This window comes from Ixodes scapularis, unplaced genomic scaffold (genome assembly GCF_016920785.2).
Source record: "Ixodes scapularis isolate PalLabHiFi unplaced genomic scaffold, ASM1692078v2 PGA_scaffold6__148_contigs__length_123643588, whole genome shotgun sequence".
Classification (NCBI taxonomy): Eukaryota; Metazoa; Arthropoda; class Arachnida; order Ixodida; family Ixodidae; genus Ixodes; species Ixodes scapularis.
This window is the reverse complement of record NW_024609881.1, coordinates 89,070,545-89,093,340: the sequence shown is the minus strand read 5'-3', so window position 1 is coordinate 89,093,340 and position 22,796 is coordinate 89,070,545. Positions and strand designations below refer to the sequence as shown.

Genomic DNA, 22,796 nt, shown 5'->3' with positions numbered 1-22,796 from the left:
CACTAGGGCAAACTCACACTTACAGCTCAAGCCATTCGCCACAGTAAAAGACTTTTGCAAAAGCTCTTTCAAACAGCAGTAGGTAAGAATACCTTTGTTATTGTTCCAACAAGGTTAGTTCGCTTAGCCATAAGGGTAAAAACAAATGTATATACGGAGATGATTACTTATTTATATATTTATTCGAAATTGAGCGAAAAGAAGATTGGGTTGCAATGCTTTGCTCATACACAAATATTATTTCTGGCACGGTGTTGTTCTTAAGTCCCACTCACAAAGGAGTGAATTGTTTCCTTGGCTGTCTACGTACTTTCGTGCACGAAATCACGAAGTGAGAAAGAGATCTTCCGGCTTTCTTAGTTAAGGTTTTGTGAAATAAAGAACAAAAACAACGATTTTTCGACATAAACGTTCAAAAGGGTCCTCTCTTTCAAGAAAAAGGATGACGAGGACGTCGTCTAGAAATGTAGCAACGCTTGGAGATTTACACGATAAAAATTTAAAAGTGACTGGAAGTTACAAAATACTGCGTCAATTAACGAAATGTTAGGGCTCAAACTAGCTGATGATGATTGAAAGTATTTTAAGAGAAAGCCCCGAGACAAGAGAAAAAAAAAAGAATGACTTCGGGGTGTCGTTCTTCGATTTTGTTTTTATCAGTCTCGGACTTTGACGAAAACGAAAGGGCTTGTTTTGACGAAAACCCTGTGGTGTCTTTCAGTATGTTACTACGGGGAAAGAAGGAGAAGGAAGGAGAGAGGTTGAAGCGTGCTGACATCAGTGCTTGGGAACAATGGGGGATCGCACGTGTAACCCTCATCCTCTCCTTATCCCCTTTTCTCTCTCTGTACTAACAAACGAAAAACACCACCGTGTTTTCGTGAAAACAAGCATTCTGATGCTAGCGCATTAAAACGGTGGCCCATCCAAAACGATGGCGACCTCATGTGGGCGACGCAGCGCAGCACTGGGCGCTGCAAAGATTGCCGCATGCCGTACACAGGGGCCCAATGAAAACGTACGCAACGAGATTCCCGAAGGCGGCACAGCGGTAGCGGCGATCGACAGGGCAGCGATCCCCACTATCCCATAATGCCTCACACACGCCCCTTGAGGGCGCGCGCAACTTTCAGAAAGGTCCATTGGTTGGAACGCTCCATGCGAAGCGCGGATGGCTCCGTAAATGGATCTTGTAACGTAATCAAACATTACAAAAGGCACCGCATGAATGCGTCTTTTTCTGTACTCCGTGAAATGATGCGTCGTGTGCATCTTTGTCCTAGCTGCGTTCGCGAGTGGTGTCTTGACCTTGCTCTTTTCGCGCGAAAGAGTCGCTAGGCAAAGCAACGCGCTTGCACCAGTAGCTTTGAGAGCGTGGTACACTAAGCAAGAATTGGACGTTTGGCAACTTCTGTGAAATCGATGGCAGCCATACTTTGTTTCACGATTACTTGGGGAACTGGGGAGGCTGCGGACCCGGGGACGCGATAAGAGCATCGGATCAAGGCACGGGACAACACTCAATGGTTGAGGCCAGGAAGCCTCCTTGAGACCACAGCCACAGCGCCCTGCTCGACAAAAAGTAGATCTAGGCATTTTCTTTTTACTTTTTTTAGCGGAATTAGAATTCGCAGGATTCAATCTCTGTCGAGATAATATGAAATATACGAAATAATTCTTTAGCAATTTATAGTTTTCAATTGTCTTTAAACCAAAAAAGGAAACACGTTTACAATCCCCTGTAACGCCGAATTAGAGCGCAGCTCTTGAGGAGGAGGTTGGGAAGGTATGGGGAGGAGGGTATGGCCCTCCCGCTCATCCGTTCACTCCACTTCTCCTCTCCATCTACACTGCCATTTAGTAAGAAAAAATTGCCCGCTAAATTTAGCTACAGACATTCTCCTCTATATTTAGCGAAAACATTTCCCCGCAATATTTAGCGGAGAATTTTTCCGCTCAATTTAGCGGGGAAATGTTTCGGCTAAATATTGCGGGGAATGATTTCATCTAAGTGAAAAATTGTTTCCGCTAAATTCAGCGGGAAATGTTCCTGCTAAATTTGTTCCGCTAAGTCTAGCGGGGAATTTTTCCCGCTAAACTTAGCAGGGAATTTTTCCCGCTAAACTAAGCGGGAATTTTTTTTCCGCTATGTTTAACGGGAAAAGATTTTCGCGAATGTAACAGGGAAATTTTCCGGTACATTTAGCGGGAAATTTTTTACGCTAAAGTTAGCGGGAAATTTCCCGCAAAATCTAGCGGGGAAATTGTTAAAAAATTTTTCCCGCTGCGGGGAAATTTTTCCGTTAAGTTTATTCCGCTAAATGCAGCGGGGAATTGGTCTCGCTAAACTTAGCAGGGAATATTTTTTGCTAAGTTTAGCGGGTAAATGTTTCGATAAATTTAGCAGGGAATTTTCGCCGCCAAATTAAGCGGGAAAATTTTCCCGCTAAATCTAGCAGGGAAGATTTTCCGCTAAATATTTACCCCTAATGCAACGCGCGGGTACGTCACGAGTGACGTCACACGTGACCTTCGTGACGTCACACGTGACGTTACGTGTGACATCATTATGGAAAATTTCCAATAATGCAGCGCGCGGTTGCGCCGACGCCGACGCCGCTCAAGCCGGAAACGGGCGCCTAAGAGAATAGACGCAACATCCGTATTCGCTTTCGATTTTTAACACCGCGGCCGTTGGTGCCATTATTATTTATGAAACTCGCAGCAGTGCAATCGACCGCTTCCGCACAATGCGTCGCCCTGGCATTAGCACCCGGCCGCCACAAATTCGCGGGTAAATTTAGGAGAGTATGGTTGTCCCATAAACTCATCCCGAAAAGCTCGTTACTCTAGCGGACCGGGATGCTGCGGCGGTAAACTCTCGGTTAGTTTTGCTGCAGACGACACTTGGCCAGCAGAAAGACAGCCGGTTCCTCCGGGCCTCGCATTTGGCACAGTAACACAAACGCTCCTGTGACGTGGTGTCACGTGACTCGCTCCGATGCTCTTATTGGGTCGCGGGGACCGCAGCCTCCAGATTTCGCCTAGTAATCATGACGCAGAGTATGCGGCTGGAACAAGAAACTGTAGCGGCCAATTCGCTCGTCAGCATTCTCGAGCAAATCAGATATTTTTAGCGCATGGACGTCGAAAGACAAAGACATACAAGTAGCTTAAAAAATTGTTGCAGCTTTGTTCCTTCGACAAAACGGGATTAAATGTGGTAGCATTACACGAACATCGTGAGAGAAAACAATTAGGAAAGAAAATGGTACGATGTCCATAAAAAAGTGGATGACAATGTCCTAGTGGACGACGTCAAAATCGACTTCAAGGACGACCTCGAGGACGCGCCTAGGACGGCGTGGAGGACGACGTCCTAGAACACGCACAGAACGACATCTAAGACGGTTAATGAAACGACCAAGGAGGACGTCTAGGACAACCTCGAGGACAACGTCATAGAGAACGACGTTAAATTCGACGTCTAGGAAGACGTCTAGAACGACCTCTAGGACGACTTCAAGGACGACCTCAAGGATGGCGTCGAGGACGACGTTAAGGACGTTAGGTCACGTCAGCTTCAGCCACCGGGGCTTACGAATTTACGGAACCGGCGCTTAAGCCAACGGCGGTTACGAGTTCATGCGACCAGAGCTTACGCGACCGGGGCTTACACGAGCGACGCTTAACAGCTTACGAGACCTGCGCTTCAGCCAAGGGTGATTGAGGCACGAGCGCTTCAGCCCACATATGTTTCAGCTACCATCGCTTCAGCCACCAACGCTTTATCAACAAGCACTCCAGCCATGGGCGCATCATGACCTTGAACGTAGTTGGACCTATGAAACGACAGTTTTAAAACACGCGATAAAAATCGCCAATAGGACGAGTTACTGGACTGTGCTCATACATATGTTAGACAAAGCGCAGTAGTCGAAAAAAGAAAAACATGGACATGCAGCAGAAAAAATCACGGAGTAGCGAAAGGGCAGGGTGGGGCTGAGGTGGGAACCATTAGAAGGCTTGAATGTCCCACTTCTCTTTCCCCAAGAACGCTAGCTCTGGCAGGGCCTTATTTGAAAGATGCCACGAACAACAATGATTGGGCCTCCGAGTCATAAAATGCGAACAAGGTTCGTCTGTGCAACATCACTTCGTCTTAACTTAGAATTGATGATTGTTAGTCGCACGTACTAAAAGCGCGAGCTATTTGCTATGAATCAAGCCTTGGCGGGGTCACGAGCACTTGTGCAGCAAGTGCTCCAGTCAAGGCTTGAGGCACCCTAGTCAAGGCAGTCACGGCTACCCGCTCGCGCTTGCAGGGCCATCGTATTTAGTCCAAGCTAATTTGAAACGAAGTATAAGAAGCTACACGAAAAACATTCCGCATTGCGTCTGTATTTGTCACAATAGTGTGCGGAAGAGGTAAATATATTTCGGAATCAACCCTACTAATAAATGCAAGAAAAAAATTAAATGTAATTACGTCTCTTTCTAGTACGGCAGTTATTTCGGTCCTTAGTCTGTCTTGGACGTCTTGGAACTTCGCCAGCAGGTAGGACGTGAACGTCAAAGCCGTCCGTGATGTCTCAGTACTGAAAAAAATATACATAAAACACTCTACTGACATTCGCAATATTGACGGCATAAGTTTATTTCAATGTTGCTGCTACTATTGCCACCGCGTCAGCTTAAGAGAGGCAGGGCTCGGAGAGTCATTTGCACCTCATCATCGCTCCGCAACCAATGACATAACAGCATTAGCGTATTAAAACGAAGTGTGATGTCAACGTTCAGCTTCTCTAAAGTTGTCAGTGTCTATAACACGGGCATGAGCTAATCTCACGGAAGTCATTTAACGCAACACGTTTAAAACGTACCATCTAGAGTCACACAAGGCTCAATCTTCCAAGTTATGTAGTCGACCTGGGAATACTATGTTCCAAGGAGACTAGAGGGGAGCTAAGCCACTTCCTGCGCGAGTCTATGTATGATCATAATTCAATCAATGGGCTCTAATCATCCCAAACACCAAACAATATATTTATGCGTGGACGACTTCTCTACAAAAGTCGGTGTCAAATATCGATCACTGGGAACTATTCCGGACACCAGATGGCGCACTTTTTCCCCCTTTTCCCTGGCTACGTCCGGCACCAGGCAGGCATATGACGCCGCTAGAGGTTGCGCAAATCGTGAATCTCATAGTCCGCCAACAATTGGCGGGAATGCAGTGTTAGGGGGTATAACAAGCAAACCAGGCCTTCCGAACTACCGCTGTCTCCTGGTCGAACGAGACAAAAAGGAAGTGTTGTCGTTGTTTTTTTTTTAATTTGAATGGTGCAAGACGTCAGCGGAAGTGGAATGAGTTACATATAATGCTCAGTGAACAACAATTCTCTTTATTTTGGGTTGCTGGGACTCACTTGCGTGACGCTGAAGAGCCCCCAGTGGACCCTTCATGGTGCTGGGCTGGGTGTAACAGGGTTCAAGGCAACCGACGGGGAGGGGGTGTGGGCTTACTATGGCTGCTTCAGAAAGGGCAAGCATGGGTCAGAAAATTTGAAACGTGCCGAGAACACGTATGGGCGCAAGGACAAGTCGGGAACACACCGACATCGGTATGTGCCATTTATCTTTCGGTGGGAAATAACAGGCAAGATGAAAACATGGCCAATCTAGACTGCGTTCGACACGACGTCCAAAGTTTGTACCGAAGCCATTCCGTGCTACTGATGGGGGACTTTAATGGTCACCTGGTTGAGCTGGACAGGCGCGAAGACAAGAATGGACAAATGTTGAGAATATTGGCAGAAGATTTGGAATCGGAAATATTAAACCTGAGAGAAGAGTGTGAAGGAAAGCATACATGGATGGTGCGGGACAAAAAAAAAAAAAAACCTGCATTGATTACGCCCTCGCCTCCAAGAGGCTGTCAAACCGCCTTCAAAAAATAGTTGTGGACGACAATGGTGAACGGAGCGTTGGCAGCGATCATAGTACCATACTGCTACATTTTGGAGCAATCCAACGGCATCGCAGTCGCCCAAAGTGCGCATTGACGTTTCGGCTGCGCGAGGAGGATATCGAGGCTGTATGTCAAGACTTCGAAGAAAGTGAGCAACGCACGAAGGCCGCAACGTATGAAGAATGCGCCACGGAACTTAGGCAGGCAGTTGCCAAGCGTTCGGTGGCAAGGACCGCGCAAGGAAAAAGGCGGCTTGTCCCGTGGTGGGACGCTGAAATCGGGAGAGCGATTCGGTACCGACAAGACACGAACCGAGAACATCGCCAAGCACTAGAGTCGTTTGGAAAAGGTCCAGAGACCTTGCAACTCTGGGAGGAGTACCAAATACGCAAGGCACTAACACAAGCTATTGTTGAAGAGAAGAGGCAAGCACATGACTGCAAGGAGATGGCAGATATACGAAAGGGCGGAAAAAAAGCCGGAGAGAAGTTCTGGCGCTCCATTGGTAGTCTAGATGGGAAAGACAGCTCTCCCCAACTGGTGGTTCCGGACAATGGAAGTGAGGTAAAGAACATAAAAGAAATTATGGGTGAATATCTCTACACTCTCTTTGGGACGGAACAAATGAACTGCAATCAAGAAGGCATGAGGGATGAAATCCCGCACTTAGAAGATGCCCCGCAGAGTACCACAGTCAACCCAAATGCAACAGTCGCGGAGTGTGTTCAAGTAGAACGTGCACTGGCGCGGCTAAACGGCAGCACAGCACAGGGGCTGGATGGAATCTCGGCCAAGGTGCTCAAAGGTCTAGGACCCGACGCACGAGAGCACCTGGCACACCTGTTTAGTCAAATTCTGCGGCGATGACCCGATTCCCAGCGACTGGAGACGTGGTCGAGTTTTCTTCATTCCAAAGACAGGCGGCAACAAGCAGTTGTTACATGACTACCACCACTCACGGTCACGCCGGTTGCCTACAGGGTGCTCGCGACAATAATTAATGGGCGTATAACACAGTGGGCCGAGGAGAGCGGCATACTGACGGAGTTGCAGAACGGTTTTAGACGTAGACGACGCTTGGAAGATAATTTCTTTACGTTGACGCAATGCATCGAGATTGCACAAAGGGAGAAGCGAGCAATGATTACTTGCTTCCTTGATATAGCGAAAGCATATGATTGCATTCCTCATACCACGCTTCTAAAAAATAATAAAGCAGCTTAATATGCCTGAAACCTGGTTGACGAAATCCAGCGGCTCTGCGATAAAAATGTTGTAACGGCATCTTTCAGCTGGGTGAAATCTGACGAGTGTACAGTTGAAAAAGGATTACGACAGGGCTCTTCATTGTCGCCGACACTGTACATGTTGTATGCTTCTAACATGGAAAGAGCGCCGGAGAAAACGGCCATCGGTTTTTCTTTGACTCATCTCCAACACGGGGAGGTGATTACATGGCGGCTGCCTGGGCTTGCATACGCTGATGACCTTGTCTTGATGGCCGACAGTGTGGGGGACATGAGGAAACTGCTGGCCACATGTGAGACCGAGGCGGATTAACTCCAATTACGCTTCAATGCTGACAAGTCAGCGACAGTTATTTTTTCCCGCGAGGAGGAGCGCATTGTACCATTCATCCTACAGGGTGCGGCGATCCCTGTTTGCACCAAGTAGAGGTACATTGGCGTGACACTATCAGCTACGGAAAACTACCTCGCTGAGCGTCACCAAAACCTCAGGACGTCCTCAGTGCGTAAGCGAAATATACTGCGAAGACGGTGCCTCTGGAGCTGCGACCAACACGTCGTTACCAGGGAACTTTGGAAGGCCGTCGCGGTACCCGGGCTGACTTTTGGAAACTCTGTCATCTGCATACCCAGCGAGCTTCGTGAATATCTCGAACGAAGCCAAAAAAAGTCGGACGTCAAGCGCTGGGATGCCATGGACGAGTGGCCAACAAGCTTGTTGAAAGTGACGTCGGTTGGTCATCTTTCGAGGCACGAGAGTACTACGCGCGACTCCGGCATATGGACGAAGACCGCTGGGCACGGCGACTTTTCATCTACATTCACCCCAAGAACATCCATTCGACGTGGAGGAATCGTGTCACCCGCCTCTTCACAAAGTTTGGAGCCTTTTGCCTGAGTGATGAGCCTCAAGCTGAAAAAGATTGGGTGCGTAAAGTGCGAACGCAGATAAGGGCTGTCGAAAGGGAGCGCTGGATATTGGGAATGCAACAGCATGCTAGCATGCATTTGTATGCATCTTTCAAGACCGAGATCGCTCCAATAACGTTCTGCAGAAACGCGCTGGGAAGTCGCCTACTCATCGAGGCCCGCAGTGGTGCCCTGCGCACCAGACAGTACCGTCGAAAGTTTGACAGTAACGTGACGGACATGACATGTAGCGCCTGTGGAGACGACGAAGAGACCACCGAGAATTTGCTGCTCACGTGCCAGAAGCTCCTGCCAGCGCCCATCGGGAATTCACGCATCGAGCAGGCACTCGGCTTCCCGAGTGAACATGACCACGTGGCCTGTTCTTGGCTAGAGGCTGGAGGCGTGGTGGAAAGTGCGACGGTGATTTGCGCACCGAGGAGTCAGCGCGTACCGATTGGACCACCGTGATCGTGTAGCTGTTACCCTCCGCCCACCAGGGGTCATCGACGACAGATGGTAAGCCCTGACGACCTCCCCCCACCTCTCCCCCTCTTTTTTTCTTTTCTTTTCTTTTTTCCCTTTTTTAACTTTTTTGGCGTGCCGAACTTCGACTCTCGTTTCAAAGAGATTGCGCCGCAGAATACAATACAATAAAGTCCCCATGAAGTAGCCCTAGCCCTTTTCCTCGTCCGACAACGCCCTCTGGTGTTTACGATACTCCTGAGGTAATCCATATTTGATGCCGATCTTAATGAAAGCATTGGCCACGCATGAATGTGAATGTATAGTGCAGAATGCTTAACGCCCATCGATTGAGGTATGGCCATAAACAGACTATCGTAAGAGTGGTTTAGTGACCTTTAAGGCCAAGTACAAAAAGTGTTCAACAAATATCGAGCGACACCAAACCTGTGGTGATACAATGCGCTCAGGTAGAGGAGACAAATCCTGGGACAGACGCATTTCAGACCAGCATAGATGTCGGTTTTATTTCTGCATTTTTCCCCTCCCGTGCTCGGAGTGAGAATGGGAACATATAGAGGATTCAATTTTAGCCAATCTTGATCTAATTCCGAAAAAAAAACAGTGTTTTAGGAACGTTTGGTTTTAAGTTGTCTACTCAAAAATTCGCCAAATTTCTTAAATTTTATAGTTTTTGTTTTCTTTTAAATAGCACTTTCTAAGCCAGCTTACCCAGCGATGAGGAAAACTTGCGCGTTGGCGTGAACCTCGGCATTGGAGAGGACCCTTTTCCTTCGACCGTTGAGATTGGTGTCCGTGGCTGTGAAATAAAGACTATTCAGAGGTCCAGACAATGACTTTGAAAAAGTTCACTCCTCTCTCGTTGCGTAACAAAACCCGCGAAAATGCTATGTGCACGGACTGACTACGTAGATCCCAATAGTCTTGATTAGAGGAACGCCCTGGGACGGTTCTTGGAAACTCATAAAAGAGTCATGCTGCAGGCGATCGCGATCCTGGCGGTCTCACAACAGTGGTGGTGGATGCTGCAGATGTCTGTTCTTCTGCAGGAGGCTATTCAGCCTGACGTTACACTGAAGCTTCGGCGGCCAAGATCTTGGATGCCGCAACATACAACGACACTGGTCTTCAATGGTTCTTTTTGCCGGGGCTGCTAGCAGCAACCGATAGGATCGCGACACGGCGGTTTTTGTGAAGTTGTTTTTTTGCAGCTTTGGGACCACTTTCAAATGTAGGGTCAGGATGGAACGCTAATCACACCATACGAGGGTGCGTTCAAAGCACCGTAGTTCTACCTTCTTCAGCGGTGCAAGCCCGAAAATTTTGATCCAATGCCCATCAGCGCAAAAATTCGACGCATGCCGGATTAGGCAACGAAATACAGGATTTATGCAAAAAATAACGGTGAATGTGCGGACCAGCTTGACATAACTGATAATAATGTAACACCTGAGACTATGGTGCAGAAAAATTAAGAAATTTTCAAGTCAAAGAAAAGGACAACAGGTTTGGTTTGTTTCTCAATGTGATAGCCAGTGTGAGGAAGAGTTTTTCAGATTAGATCAGGGGTCTTGAAATCCCGGCACGCGGAGGTCTACCAACTGGCCCGTGGCTTGCCGCGGTCCTTTTAACGAAGCCCGGACTGCACTCCGCTTTCCGCAAGTCCTGAGAGACAGGCGCAAAAGCACGTGTGAAAAAACAGCACCGAAAAGTTAACTAAGAGACAGAAAAAAAAATCTTCAGAAACCTGCATGATTTTTCTGTTACCCACCAGGTATGTCCTCTCGTCATATTATTCATTTGACATTGTCATCGCCATTTCTATCCACTGTGTGTGTATAACTCCGTTGTATATCTGTGTAAGCACGTATGTCAAAGTTCCTTTGCGTTCCCATGTATATTGTTCTTAGAGTCGTTTGTCGTATCTATTTCATATAATCAGAATCAGTTCTATCATTTTCACTCGTCTTCTATCATTTGTAAACGTGCATGCAGAAATTCGCATGAGCTTTTATATACGCCTGGTGACATTTCTTGGTTCCTAATATTTTGTCATAATTATATAAATATTGAAATTTAAAATATACGCATATATATTCCTCCACTTTGTTTTTAAATATGTACTCTAACTTTTAAGTTTGTATTTTTATGCTTATCCAGGATAATTAGATTCGGGTTTCCATATTTATAATTAGAGATATATTTATAGACACTCGAGATATCGACAGATCCTTGATCCCTGAGCCAAAACGTTTAGGAGACACTGGTTTAGATGAATGTGTCTACCTGTATTAGGGTCTAGGTATTAAAAGGTACTCCAGTTGTCGTCTCCTTGCAAAGGTCCGTGACGTTAACATCGAATAAATATAATGAGCAAAAAAAAAAAAAAACGATTTTAGATGCGTTTAAAACGTTCTTCAACTGTCGCCTCTTTGTTCTACTTAAATATCCTTAATTTTTCCGCACTACAGTCTGAGGTTAATACAATTACTGTTAAGAATAATTCATCAATTCTGGATATCTGCAATGCTGAATGGTGATTATAATCGTTGATACCTTACGACAGAAAAACGAGGCAATACTGCCCAATTTACGTATCTTGCAAAAACAATTGAGAGGACAGAACTAGCTGATAAAAAACCCAAATGACTAATAAATTCAGAAGTGCAAATTTAACAACACCCCCACCCCTCCCCCCACGTTTCTTAAGCCATCAGTCAGTATAGCTTCCGTTAATTTATGTTATTTTATGCACTTTTCAGGTTTTTTTCTTTAATTTCATATTTTTTTTATTTTTGGGGGGGAGTTCATTGCAATCTGTGATATTCACTGAATACGTAGCGGGCTTTATAATCATTTTCGTATAAAGTTACGCTAGAAAATTTGTTATTGTCTCCGTGTGAGTAAATCAATACATGTGTTGACATAGCAGGTATACAGATTACATAGGGAATTGTGTGAGAACTGCCGGACATTTTTTACCAATATTTAATTAAGTGAAATGGCTCACGCTTAGACACGTCGTCGTCGTATTTAACTGTGAGCTTGTGAACGTTTACAGCTGCCCCTTCTTCAGTTTCTGCATTCAACATAAGCTGCAGCAGGTCATCTCTGCGAGCCTAATGAATACAAAATTAAGATTCCGTCATTAGCATTAATGCTATAAAACAGTTCTATTGCAAGAAAAACGCAGTTGTTCCATGTTTAGCCAGCGGTACGACGTGGGACTCATTCATGCAGCAGCCTTTGTAGCAGTTCAGCTAATATAATAAATGGCAAATTGGATGCAACGTCTTTTACGTCAATTTTTCACGATTTGTTTTGAATATGTCATGCATGTCTTACGCTATTAATGTTATTTGATGTTGCTATCCTTTTTTGTTTGATGTGTTGCCATAAGATTTTGACGTATTAGGCTTCTTTACATTTAGAAACGGATGATGATATCAGATTCCTAAATAATACTTTATTCCTCTGGTTTACACAACAATGTTTTCTACTGAACGAAAACAGTAGGTATTCAACACGCTTTTATATCCAATGATTGAATACTATATGCTTTGATAGTTTCATCAAAATACACCCAAGATAAAATGTTAAAATGTCTACTTTTTATAAGGAATAACGATGAGTCGATCTAGATAAGAAGATAGAAACTGCTGAAGACGGGTCTAGAGAAATGTAATGGTAGAACTGTTGGCGCAGGTGTTGGGACACCGATTATGATATTTTTGTTATTTTACATTGTGGCAGAAACCAATATCTCAAAAAACAAGACATTCCAACTCCATACTCCACTAAATAACAAGCGATTCCAGCTAAGAAAATAAAAAGACAACGTGGAGGTAACGTCTTTTACATCAATTTTTCACGATTTGTTTTGAAGGTGTCATGCACGTCTTACACTATTAATATTATTTGATGTTGCTAACCTTTTTTGTTTTTATGTGTTGTCTTAAGATTTTGACGTATTCGGCTTATTACTCTGAGAAACTGATGATCATATTAGATTTTTCATTTATGCTTGATTACTCTGGTTTAGACAAGATTTTTTTCCACTGCACAAAAACATTAGCGTTCCACAAGAATTTATATCCAATGGCTGAATTATAAATGCTTTGATAATTTCATAAAAATACACCTAAGATACAATGGTCAAGTGTCTTCTAGATTAAGGCTTCTAGCCGACCTAGATGTCGAGATAGGAAGTGCTGAAGACGTGTCTAGAGAAATGTAATGGCAGAACTGTTGGGGCACGTGTTGGAACGCCGATTATGACATTTTATGTTCTTTTACTTTGTGGCAGAAACCAATATCTTGAAAAACAAAATATTCCAACTCCATCTTCATATTCTCTCTTCGGCTTCCTTCCTTGTGTTTATATTGTAGTTGCTTAACTTACTGGAGTTCTTTTTCGAATTGATGCAAGCTTCGTAATGGTACGCATTTATAAAAAAGTAAATATATCAAAAACAAACCTTAATCAATACAAACTAATATTCTAAACAATAATAATATTACATCAAATGTCCAGAAAAAACTTGCCTCTGGGTTAGACCGCCGCATGTTGATTACTGGCATAAAGCCATAACTAAGTTTGTCCATGGGAAAACTTATAAAATATTTACTCCACGTGAAATACAACTTCCATATGAACGAAAACTCTGGATAGCAATCTGCAAAGAAGATGAATATTAATTGATTACGTAATATTTGAAGCTAAATTTTGCAACAAACAGAACTACTTCGAGAGCGAACCACTTGCATGGATGACTTGAAAAAAGTGAAGTATGAACCAATTGAGAAAACGCTTTGTCTTGATGTAAGTTTACTTTGAATAAAGTTCTTTTAAACATAAATATCAAGCTCACCAATTCAAAACTTCAAAAGATGCGCCAAATTAGGATTGCTCGTATGGGTAACTATAGATACTACTTGCAAACATTCAGTATAAAATGCACAGCCACATTTAAGCATTTTGCGAGACGCCGAGAAAATAAGAGATTAATTCTTGAGCTAACTAGGCTTAAAAAAGCATATGCTTGTTAAATGCGGGAAAAAAACACACAAGTGAATGTCCCCCTCTATTATTAAATTCTTCTTTACTACAGCCTTCTCAGAGTTTGAGAAAAAAAAGCAAGTCTAATATATATGGTGTTAAGACGACCAGGTTTCTGAATAGAAGTTTGAAGAAAAAAAGCGGTAACTTCACAAGCTTACTAAAGAGAAACGGCAGCCAGCCAGTGAAACTCTTGTCCTCGTGGTCAGCTATTTGCTCGAGCATCTCGTTCACGCCAGTAATGCCTTGATTTTTCTGAATGTTTGATTCTACTCCGAAGGCTGATCTTAACATCACGTCCAGCGAAAACCTTCGGTAGACCTCCCCCATTTCGAATGCCTTGTCTTGGTTACTGAATGAATCCAGAACTTCCATTACATCGTTGGTGCAGGCGTCCATCACACTTGATATCTGCGGAAGAGTTGTGAGATAATCGATCGATCGATTGGTGACGAGCTACAACTGCACCGCTCGCGGCGCCGAAAAGGGAGCTTATACAAAGAAAAAACTTCAGGAAGGATAATGAAAGCGCGTGATGACGTCACAGCGTCAAGCTCTGACGGGAAGGATTGTGAATAGACATACAAACTAGCTGCAGTTAGGGCTGTTCAATTCGCCTGAACTGGCTGAACTAGTTCCAGGTGCAAGGGCTGGTACATTCGATTAACCTGAAAGTTACATGTCCTCGGCAATGGCGGGTTCGATTCATCCCAGTTCTGCACGAGTATAAACAGTGTTCTTCAAAACATTGCAATGACTCCCAAGTCAATTCAGCGTCCGTACCGAAGCAGACAACGAAAGCAGACAATACTCGTAACAACAAAACAGAAGTTACATTTCCTCTCATTGATTAAATGATACACTCGTGGTAAATGCTGAAGCGACCTCTTAATAGAGAATAACAATGAGCGTAATTGAGATATTTTGAAAACGTGTTACGCACCTGTACATGTAGGTTTGGCTCCCTGTGTTATTTGTGAAAAGATTATCTGAAGCGAATTGTCTATATATTCGCATACTGCCGTGATCGCGTAGTAATAGACCATGATTTACCACTTGTAGTGAACTATGGTATACAACTAGTAGGAAACTTTACTTGTAGTATAGCATGGTATTGTAAGCTTGGTTTTTGCATACTTGTTATCATTACGCTTATTACGAGAATTTTCATGTTGTGCTCTCAAAAGTTTATCAAGAAGTTTCCATCGTCCAGAAGTACTATTTTACTGGTTTAGCCAACCTATGATACTCACTTTTTTCATGTTGCTGGAGGTGAAGGCGGGGGTCAGGAGACTTCTCAAATGTTTCCACCGATCTCCATCTACATTAATCAACTTGAGCTTGCCAACTTGGTGATTTCTGAACAATTTTGATGTGACCTGCACCCGTAAAGTCTTGATAAAGTAGAAGAACATTTTTATAAGCGCCGAATTAAGCACTCGTGTGTCCATTTATTAGCTATCATTGAAATTTAAATAAAATGCCGTGGTGTCTATTATTAGAGAAACTCTTTATCTGACAGGATTAAAGAGAACTAAGATCGATGCCTTCTAGAAATGCGCGTGAGGGCGCGCTTAAGCTTTTTTCCTTGGTTGTGGACGAAACGGAACAGACGAACTCGCGCGGTTTTTTGGGACTAGAGGTGTGTTTTGAATTTGTAGCAGTAAACGATTCGACGTAACTAGTTTTGACTTATTTTGTGCCGAAACCCAGGAAGTTACCGTGCTAGAGCCAGAACCCCATTGAAAATTCTCATATGTATGAGAAATTGTTGTGTCTAATAAACAGATATGAATCATACACGATATATAAGAACATATGAGAACCATATAAGTACCATATAAGAACCATATAAGGACTATATAAGAACTATGGAAGATATATAAAAACATACATGCACCATATAAAAAAATTGTGAGAAGTTTCTTATAAGTTTCTGATATGGTTCTTATATATCCTATATTGTCACGGGTGGTGACCAAAAGAAAACAGGAAATAAACAAGAAGAAATAAACGTTTAATGTGGCGAACTTGTGCCAAAAATAAAAGAGTACAAAAGATAATAATAGAGCGTCGCGGGCGTCGAAGTCGGCGTGGCAGCAGAGTCGAACGCTGGGGCGAGACTGACTCGACAAGGTCGCGGGCGGCCTCTTATCTAGAGTGCGCCGCTATCTCGAAGATTCGGCGAAAGCGGTTCGAGCGTCGCGTGATCGGGGCGAGAATGAACACGCACTTTCTAGAAAACAAAAGCAGGGATAAATGATAGAAGTTACGTGCGGTACATGAATAAACGGGAACTTTCTGGAGGACCGTGACCGAGCGTTGCTTTCTCAGCCTTGCGCGCGGCATTACTCCCCCCTTTAAAAGTGCATCGCCCCGATGCAGTGTAAAAGAAATCAAAATAAAAAAGAACGATAAACTAAAGAGTCTTTTGGAGCACAAAAGGTCCACAGTCCTATCGAGCGTAGTACGGCTTCAGGCGCACGACGTGGACGACCTCAGGTCGTGGTGGGCGGCGTGACGATGTTCGTGTTCCGTCGGGCATCACCTCGTAGTTCAGTTCGCCGAGGCGACGAAGTACCTTGTATGGTCCAAAGTACCGTTTCAGCAGTTTCTCACTGAGGCCGCGGCGACGGATGGGCGTCCATACCCACACCCTATCTCCGGGCTGGAAGTGGACGTCCCTGCGACGAAGGTTGTAGCGGCCGGCGTCGACGCGTTGCAGGTCTTGAATCAGGAGTCGGGCGAGCTGGCGAACTTCTTCGGCGCGTTGAGCAACCGCCTGGGCGTCGTCGCTCTCGTTGTCAGATGGCTCATGGGGCAGCATGGCTTCCAGCATGGTCGTTACCTTCCGACCATGTACCAGCTGGAAAGGGGTGAATCCAGTGGTCTCTTGAACCGCCGTATTGTAGGCGAACGTGACGTAGGGCAGCACCTCGTCCCACGTCTTGTGCTCTACGTCGACGTACATAGAGATCATATCGGCGATTGTCTTGTTGAGTCGCTCCGTCAGCCCGTTGGTCTGCGGGTGGTACGCTGTGGTGCGGCGATGGCTGGTGTGGCTGAGACGAAGGACTTCTTGCGTCAGCTGGGCCATGAATGATGATCCACGGTCTGAGATCAGGACTTCGGGAGCGCCGTGCCGGAGGACGATGGATTCAATGAAAAACTTGGCAACTTCCACAGCAGTTCCGGAAGGAAGGGCTTTCGTTTCGGCATACCGCGTGAGATAATCTGTGGCGACGATGATCCAGCGATTTCCCGACGTCGACGGCGGAAAAGGGCCAAGTAGATCCATTCCGATCTGCTGGAAGGGTGCTGTTGGCGGAGGAATTGACTGCAAGAGCCCGGCCGGCCTCGTCGGAGGTTTCTTTCGTCGCTGGCATTCATGACATGATCGCGTGTACAGGTGGACGGTTTTGGGGAGCTTGTGCCAGTAATACTTTTCACGAATACGTGCCAGGGTCCGGCTGTAACCAAGGTGTCCGGACGTCGGGTCGTCGTGGCAGGCTTGAAAGATCTCCTCCCGAAGGTCGGTCGGGATTACCAGCAGCCATGGCGAGTTGTTGTTCCCGAAGTTCTCTTTGTAGAGTACACCTTGTCTAATGGCGAAGGTCGGCAGCGCTCGTGAAAAAACACGTGGCATCGCACTCCCGCGCCCTTCCAGGTGCTCTATTAGTGCGCGCAGCTCAGGATCGTCTCGTTGACGCCGGGCCATGTCGTCGATGTTCACTGCGCCCAGAAAACACTCGTCGTCATCGTCGTCGCTGCTGCCGGAAGGTGTTGCGACGGGAGCTCTGGACAGGCAGTCGGCGTCGCTGTGCTTGCGGCCTGACTTGTAGACGACGGTCATGTTGAACTCTTGTAGTCGGAGACTCCACCGCGCGAGGCGTCCTGACGGGTCCTTGAGGTTCGCAAGCCAGCAGAGCGAGTGGTGGTCCGTGACTACCCGGAACGGGCTCCCGTATAAGTACGGACGAAACTTCGTGATTGCCCAGACGACCGCAAGGCATTCTTTCTCAGTCGTGGAGTAATTTCTCTCCGCCTTGGTCAATGTCCGACTTGCGTAGGCGATGACTCGCTCGGTGCCTTCTTGTACTTGAACCAAAACCGCGCCAAGCCCTGCGTTACTTGCGTCCGTGTGAATCTCGGTTTCCGCATCCTGGTCGAAATGTCCAAGAACAGGAGGAGTCTGTAGTCGTCGCTTCAGCTCGTCAAATGCCTGCTGCTGTTCATCGGCCCATTCGAACTTCTCGGCGTCCTTCGTGAGGTGTGTGAGCGGTGCGGAAATTCTTGCGAAATCTCGAACGAAGCGCCGATAGTAGGCACATAGCCCAAGGAACCTTCGAACGGCCTTCTTGTCTCTTGGCGCTGGAAATGCTGCGACGGCACGAGTCTTCTCGGGGTCTGGGCGGACACCTTCGTTACTAACCACGTGGCCGAGGAACTTCAGTTCGTCATAAGCGAACCGACACTTTGACGGCTTCAGGGTGAGTCCGGCGGTCCGTATGGCTTGGAGAACTGCTCGGAGTCGTCGCAAGTGCTCGTCGAAGTCGCTGGAAAACACGACGACGTCGTCGAGGTAGACGAGACAGCTCTGCCACTTTAGTCCTGCCAGTACGGTGTCCATGACACGTTGGAAAGTTGCTGGCGCCGTGCACAGTCCGAAGGGCATCACTTTGAACTCGTACAGTCCATCCGGCGTGACGAAGGCTGTCTTTTCTCGGTCCCTTTCGTCGACTTCGATCTGCCAGTAGCCGCTCTTCAGGTCCATCGATGAGAAATATCGAGAGTGGCGCAGCCGGTCTAGAGTGTCGTCGATGCGGGGGAGTGGGTAGACGTCTTTCTTCGTCACCGTGTTCAGCTGCCGGTAGTCTACACAGAACCTAAGCGTCCCGTCTTTCTTCTTAACCAGTACGACTGGAGAGGCCCAAGGACTGCTTGAAGGTTGAATTATGTCGTCGTTCAGCATTTCTTGAACTTGCTCCTGGATCGCCTGCCTTTCTTTAACGGAGACTCTGTATGGCGATCGATGCACCGGGCGCGCGTCGTCCTCGGTAACGATGCGGTGCTTCGCAACGGTGGTTTGGCGCACCTTCGACGACGTGGCAAAGCAGTCGCGGTATTCGGCGAGAAGGTTAATCAACTGTCGTCGTTTCGGGCCCGGGAGTTTAGGGTCAATGTCGAGCTGCGCTGGCGACGCACTGTCTTGCTGAGGTGGCGAGAATTCGTCAGTAATGGCGGCGACAGCGGCGGAGTTTTGGAGTTCCTCGACCTGGCCCACGGCTGCACCTTTTGTGAGGTGTTGCGCTTCATTTCGGAAGTTCGTGACGAGGACCACAGTGCGGCCATCCTGAAGTTCAGCAACTCCTCTTGCGACGCCTATTCCTCTTCCCAGAAGCAACTGGAGGCTTCCTTCGAGCAGAACTTCGCCGCAGAAATCTTCGGTGATCCCGACGGGTACGAAAACACTCGACCGCGGCGGTAAGTTCACGTGGCTGGCGAGGACTCGGACCGCAGATGACGTCGCTTTGGGTTCCTCCGGTGGTGAAACAGGCTTTCGCAGCGTCAACCGGTTTGCTCCGAGGTCGATGACGGCGCCATACTCGCAGAGGAAGTCCATTCCGAGGATAACGTCCCTCGAACAGTCTTGCAGAACGACGAACTTTACAGGGCACGTCTCACCGTGGATCTCGACGCGAGCGGTGCATCGCCCGACTGGTGTGATGAGGTGCCCACCGGCGGTTCGTATTTGAGGTCCATCCCACGGCGTCGTGACTTTTCGAAGGCGGCGGGAGAGCCTCCCACTCAAAACTGAGTAGTCTGCTCCGGTGTCCACGAGTGCCGATGCGTCGTGGCCGTCGATGATGACGTTTAGGTTGTTGGACACCGTTTCAGGAGCGTCGTTTCGGTCTCCGGTAGCGTTCGAGTGGGGGCCCTCCGACGTTCGTGGAGGATCTTGGCGTCGGTCGTCTTCGGCAACTCCACCTCCAGGGGTTGCCGCGCCTAGTTTCCCCGGCGTGGAGCGAGGGGTGACAGGCTTTCACGTCGGGGTCGGTGCATCGGCGAAGCTGGACGTCGTGGTGACGGCGACCGGAACTCTCGGCGTGACGCAGGCTCGGGGGACTGGGGTCGTCGCAGGTACTCGTCGATCTCCCGAGGGCGTTCACCATACCGGGGGCGCGGGTCGCTTGGATGGAATCCGCGCAGCCCGTGTCGTCGGTATGGGCATCGGCGGTACACATGGTCAGCTTCCCCGCAGTGGTAACACAGCGGGCGTCGGTCGGCCGTCCTCCAGACGTCTGTCTTCCTCGGCGCAGGTCGCTCTGGGGGAACGTGCGCCTGATCTTCCGGCCGTCGGGGGTACTGCGGCGTTGGGGCGTCTCTTCGGGGTGGCGCCGTGGCTTGGCGGGAAGCTTGCGGCGGTCGTCGGGCCATGGCGGCGTAGCTCAACGTCGGTTCCTCCGGTGCCACCCTGGTGACGGGAACCTCTGGTTGGAGCGCGCGATGCACTTCTTCTCGGACAGCCTCGGCGATGGAAATGGTTGGCGGACGGCTGGTGGTTGGCAGCAACCTTCGCAGTTCCTCCCGGACAACCTCCCGGATAATTTCGCGGATGTCCGTACCAGGCACGTTTTCACCGCTAAGCAGCGCGGTTGCAGTGACGCTTGGCTGCCGCTGGTAGTGGGAAGCGCGCGCTTGGAGGGCGCGCTCGATGTTTGTCGCCTCGCTGACGAAGGCGTCAACGGTTGCCGGCGGGTTGCGGACGAGGCCTCCGAAGATGTCGTCCTTCACGCCCCGCATCAAAATGCGCAGCTTCTTTCCCTCGGTGGCCTGAGGATCGGCGCGGGAGCTCAGGCGGAGCACGTCTTCCACAAAGCTCGTGACGCTTTCATTGGGGCCCTGGGTCCTGGTTCGCAGTAGGTCCTCGGCTCTCTCTCGGCGGTGGTGGTTGACGAACGTAGCCTTCAGGTCGGTCTTGAAGATGTCCCACGACGTCAAAGAGGACTCATGGTTCTCGTACCAGTGCTTGGCGGTTCCCTCAAGCGAGAAGTAAACGTTGTGCAGGCGTTGCTCGTCGGTCCAGCCATTGTGGCGGGCAACGCGTTCATACTGGTCAATCCAGTCTTCGACGTCTTCGTAAAGTTCACCGTGGAAGGGGGCAGCCGTCCGCGGTGCGACGGGCATGTAGACGACGGGAGAAGCGGCGGGGGCTTGCGACTGGTTGGCCATCGTCGTCTTCTGCGGCTTGGGCTTGTCCAGGAGCAAACCGTACTCAGGATCCTCTCCCTTGGTGCGGCGGCTGGTCCGAATTTCAGGTTCTGCGGTGAGTGGTCTTCTCACCGAGCCGGGAATCGGACTTGCACTGCGGTCCCTTGGAGGAGAACGCTGCACGGGCATGCGGTACCCCGCACCTCCACCAAAATGTCACGGGTGGTGACCAAAAGAAAACAGGAAATAAACAAGAAGAAATAAACGTTTAATGTGGCGAACTTGTGCCAAAAATAAAAGAGTACAAAAGATAATAATAGAGCGTCGCGGGCGTCGAAGTCGGCGTGGCAGCAGAGTCGAACGCTGGGGCGAGACTGACTCGACAAGGTCGCGGGCGGCCTCTTATCTAGAGTGCGCCGCTATCTCGAAGATTCGGCGAAAGCGGTTCGAGCGTCGCGTGATCGGGGCGAGAATGAACACGCACTTTCTAGAAAACAAAAGCAGGGATAAATGATAGAAGTTACGTGCGGTACATGAATAAACGGGAACTTTCTGGAGGACCGTGACCGAGCGTTGCTTTCTCAGCCTTGCGCGCGGCAATATGATTCTTATATAGTTCTTATTCGGTTCTTATATGTTCTTATATATCTTGTATTATTCATATGTGTTTATTGGACACAAGAAATTTCTCATACAAATGACTTTTTTTTCACTACAGAACTGAAGATGTCGTAGGTGTTAAAGCAACGAGGCTACTCATAAGACACTCTCAAGCTCGTGAACGCCAAGGACATAAGGTCTCGGCCATGGCGATGCTAAAAAGAAGCGGAAAGCCTTGCGCTCTCATGTAACTAAGCTCTTTACCGATATTGATGCAGCAGTTCGAAACTAAGTGTTGGTTGAAAAGTTAAAAATTATAGTGACTCGTCTCAACGAGCTACACCGTAAGCTGACTGAAACAGATACTGCCACCGAGCCGTTGCTGGCAGCGGGTGATGCGAAAGAAAAACACGCTCGCTCTATCAAATACAATGAGCGAATTGTCACTCGATCCGCAAGACTTGCCTTCAAAGTGACGTCGCTTTATGAAAGAGCTAGCACACGAGAGTCATTAAATGCAATCGGCCACCGTGTTCTTGCTGCGACAATTAAAGTAAAGCTGCCCAAACTCGACCTGCTTAAGCTCAATGGGCAGCGTTAACAGTGGAGACCCTTTTGGAAGCAGTTCGAGCAGGTCATCCACGGCAATTTAAGATTGTCTTCAGCCGATAAGTTCCACTACTTATGATCTGCATTGTGAGACGAAGCTAAAGCAGCGATTGCCGGATTGCCACCAACAGCAAGCTGCTACGATGATGCAGGTTAGATCTTGAGGACGCGATATGGCAGCAGGCGCTGCTTATGAATGACCATGTGATGAAACTAGTGGAACGACAGCCAGTTAGTTACGCGAAAGATGTTCGAGGACTCCGGAGGCTACATGACGACCAACAGACACACATACGTAAATTAAAATCGCTGCGGGTGAGCAAAGATTCGATTTCGACCCTGCAGTCCCCCCCGGATACTTCAGCTGATTCTAGAATATATTTTTTACCCTCACCAAAAACGTCGTTCGCGACAAGGAACAACATCCTGGGGGAATTCTAAAAATACCCGGGACTGGTAAAAAAAACAAGAAAAACACAAGCAACCACGGAAACGACAGCCAAAGGAACAGCCTGCACTCCAGCGATTCTTGCGCATTGAATTCGAAAGTAGAGAGCGAACAGCTTTTACAAGAAAAACAAAATCCGAAAGTTCAAAGCACGTGGCAGGTAAAGAGAGTAGAGCAGAATCTCAAGCTCGAAAACCGATGAGAAAACAAGGGTTTTGCACAGGAACGGCCGCTACGCTTTCACGACATGCTAAC

At 47.6% G+C, this 22,796-nt stretch overlaps 1 protein-coding gene across 1 annotated transcript in view; it reads right to left on the bottom strand.

Annotated features, from left to right (window-relative positions):
* Positions 1-22,796, bottom strand: part of LOC8025568 (cytochrome P450 3A2-like) — a 47,524-nt gene that overhangs the window by 12,224 nt on the left and 12,504 nt on the right. The window contains exons 5-10 of the mRNA XM_029987334.2: positions 14,926-15,051; positions 13,834-14,083; positions 13,159-13,289; positions 11,624-11,732; positions 9,325-9,412; positions 4,490-4,598 (exon numbers count right to left, since the gene is read on the bottom strand). Of these exons, the coding sequence (XP_029843194.2) occupies positions 4,490-4,598; positions 9,325-9,412; positions 11,624-11,732; positions 13,159-13,289; positions 13,834-14,083; positions 14,926-15,051 (813 nt within the window). The remainder of the gene's footprint in view (positions 1-4,489; positions 4,599-9,324; positions 9,413-11,623; positions 11,733-13,158; positions 13,290-13,833; positions 14,084-14,925; positions 15,052-22,796) is intronic.